This window comes from Aplysia californica, unplaced genomic scaffold (genome assembly GCF_000002075.1).
Source record: "Aplysia californica isolate F4 #8 unplaced genomic scaffold, AplCal3.0 scaffold00731, whole genome shotgun sequence".
In the NCBI taxonomy this organism is placed as follows: Eukaryota; Metazoa; Mollusca; class Gastropoda; order Aplysiida; family Aplysiidae; genus Aplysia; species Aplysia californica.
In genome coordinates this window covers 244,571-247,889 of record NW_004798001.1, presented here as the reverse complement: position 1 = coordinate 247,889, position 3,319 = coordinate 244,571, and the positions used below count along the sequence as shown (strand labels likewise).

The 3,319-nt window shown below is 35.6% G+C and overlaps 1 protein-coding gene across 1 annotated transcript in view; it reads left to right on the top strand.

Annotated features, from left to right (window-relative positions):
• LOC101864650 (NACHT domain- and WD repeat-containing protein 1) overlaps window positions 1-3,319 on the top strand; it is a 61,972-nt gene that overhangs the window by 14,967 nt on the left and 43,686 nt on the right. The window contains exon 8 of the mRNA XM_035972527.1: window positions 1,202-1,413. Coding sequence (XP_035828420.1) covers window positions 1,202-1,413 — 212 coding nt within the window. The remainder of the gene's footprint in view (window positions 1-1,201; window positions 1,414-3,319) is intronic.

Here is a 3,319-nt window from a genome sequence, read left to right as displayed (position 1 = left end):
TAGTGAGCTGCATAATACATCACCCAGTTCTTTATTTTTCAACATTTTTTACTACTCTCAAAACATATTGTTGTATTGTAGAGATCCAGTCATTAGGTAGCCTATACAATAATGAACTGGGATGAATTCCCTTTTTATATTTTAGTTTGTGTCTCTTTATCCCAGAAGTGTCCATACCATAATGGAAAGTTTTTTAAGATTTCGGGTAAATTTGCTCTGGTTAGTGGGTGGTTGGCGGGTTCTCTGGTGTGGTTTGCTTCTTCTTTCCTATGAAACATGTATCGTCCTTATCTTCCCATCTTTTTTAAAATGTTTGTTACTCTCTGGTAACACTTCTAATCTTCTGGCACTCATATGACCATATGCAGTTGCGAGCGTCGTAAAACCTCTACTAAATCAAAAACTGCTCTGGTTATTTGAGAGTGGGCTTGCGGTCAGTAAAAAGATCACAAGAACACATTTGATCTCTCCTCTGTTGAATTGTTCATGTTACATTAATAAACCTGTGTTTCTAAACTAAGCTGTTTTCTGGCTCTTTTGAGCAAGTTTTTGGTGTTTTCATATTTCATATCGCTCAATGTGATGAGCATTTTTCCTTGATGACTTTGGGTGTATCAGAGTGACTTTTTTTTTCAGGTGGTGTGTTGTGCTGTTACACTTTTTTCCTTGAAGAAGTTATACATTTGTGAGGCATCGTGGTGGAATCAGGCTCTCGTCAATTTTGGGGCACATCAAGTTATTGGTATCATCTTAAAGCTTGTTCACTTGTCTTTATTTGGATGAAAAAATATCCGTTTATCTTAAATACAAGTCGAGATATTTGAGAATGAAGGAGGTGGGGGGTCACCTGTTTGCAGAGGTAAAATTAGTGAGAAAATGGCTGTCAAAGATTACTTATTTCCATAGCTTAAGAGTCCGTGGTAACTGAAAATTTACATCTTTTGTGCCTTTAATCAACGTTTTTCAGAAAAATCCACACAGAAATGAGTTCTTTAATGGGCATGACAGGTGCTGAGCCCAAAAACAAAAATTTGATAAAAATTCATAAACTCGCAAAAAAATGCAAATTTCTTCACTTTGATTATTTTGACGAGAGCCTGATTCCACCCCGCTGCCTCACATTTGTGTGTCTTTTCCTCTTTTAATTTGTTTGTTTAGATCTTCACCTCGTTTCGTTTCTTATTCTGATATCCAAACACAGATGGTTCCTACGTGATGACAATGCTGTTCCCGCTACGTATGTGCTACAACCAATCAGTTCCTTGCTGCCTGACTCAAATTCTGATGTGGAAGAGATTCGGAAGTCAGCCATGAACGAGTGGCACAAGAAGAATAATAAGATGCATTCATCTTTAGCTAGTTCAGCAGTCAGCATTTTGGATCCAGAGCGGGCCCAAGTCTACCTTCGATCTGGTAATGGACTGTTCTAAATGTGAGGCAGCGGGGTGGAATCAGGCTCTTGTAAAAAATAATCAAAGTGAAGAAACTTGCTTTTTTTTGCGGGTTTGTGAATTTTTATCAAATTTTTGGCTTTGGGCTCAACACCTGTCATGCTGGTTAAAGAACTCATTTCTGTGTGGATTTTTCTGAAAAACGTTGATTAAAGGCACAAAAGATGTAAATTTTCAGTTACCACGGACTCTTAAGCTATGGAAATAAGTAATCTTTCACGGCCATTTTCTCACTAATTTTACCTCCGCAAACAGGTGACCCCCACCTACTTCATTCTCAAATATCTCGACTTGTATTTAAGATAAACGGATATTTTTTCATCCAAATAAAGACAAGTGAACAAGCTTTAAGATGATACCAATAACTCGATGTGCTCAAAAATTGACGAGAGCCTGATTCCACCACGATGCCTCACAAATGTCCCTCTAGCATTAATTTTTATCTGTTGACAGATAATTGAAAAGATTTGCTGCCGTAATGTAACTGTTTTATCTTGAATTAACCTGATCTGAGGCCAGCAGTGAATTTACTGTTTCTCAGATTGTTTTTTGTGGCTGGGTTTGTGTGATTGTATCCTTTTTTTTTCTGCTTCTGTGTCTATGTTATATTCTGTCAGGTTGTCTTCCCTTTATTTAACTCATTGATTCCGGATTGCCACTTACGTGGCATTTTTGGTATTGTATTTAACTGATTGCTTCTTAACTGGCGTTTTGGGGTAATAATTTCATAAACCCAAGATCTACACCTGGTCCTGTGTTATATTTATACTACTTATTTTCACCCATATTGTGGTTCCTTGTTCAATTACAAATGGTTTAAATACTCCAACCAACAAATCTATCAAAGTTTTACTGAATTATACACTCTTCACCACCTAAATTTGGGTATGTAAAATTGTGAAATCCTTTACATACTGAACGAGTTGAAGTATTGTTTGTTTGATTGAAAATCCTATCCTCTCTGTTTTGATTAAGTTATTCTGAAAGTTAAGTTTTTGATGCAATAAATTTGAATGTAAACCCATAACTTTTTCTCTCTTATCATATTTGTAACCATCTACCTGACAGTAGTATTTTTAAAGTTGGTTGCTCATGAAAAATAAAGATCAGTAACCTTAAGCAAGTATTTGCTTTTAGAACTTTGTAATTCAGGACTTGCTTCATATATGAGCAGCTAGTCTTTCTCTGCATTTGCCTGGCTTATAGGATATATCAGACCAACATGTTTTTTTGAGGTAGTATTTATTTGTTGTACAAAATCTGAAATATTTTTCATAAGAATAGTGATATAGTGGAGTGATTCATATCATAAGAATAGCTTGATAAGGAAGTAAAACACAAATGTTAGGCATCGTGGTGGATTCAGGCTCTCGTCAAAATGATCAGCTGAAGAAACTTGCATTTTTCCGCAGGTTTGTGAATTTTTATCAAATTTTTGTTTTTTAGTTCAACACCTTTCATGCCCGTTAAAGAACTAATTTCTGTGTGGATTTTTCTGATAAGCGATTATTAAAGGCACAAAAATGTAAATTTTCATTTACCATGGACTCTTACGCTAAGGAAATAACTAATCTTTGGCGGCCATTTTCTCACTAATTTTACATCTGAAAACAGGTGACCCCTACCTCCTTCTTTCGCAAATATCTCGACTTGTATTCAAGATAAATGTATATGTTTTCCATCCAAATAAAGACAAGTGAATAAGCTTTATGATGATACCAATAACTCTACATGCCCAAAAATTGATGAGAGCCTGATTCCACCGCGCATCACAAATAAATTTCTTTGTTTTCATTGCTACGGTATATTTGTACGATGAAAACTATCACCGTGTCTGTTGTTGAAGCTCTTTTAAAACACAAGTTTTT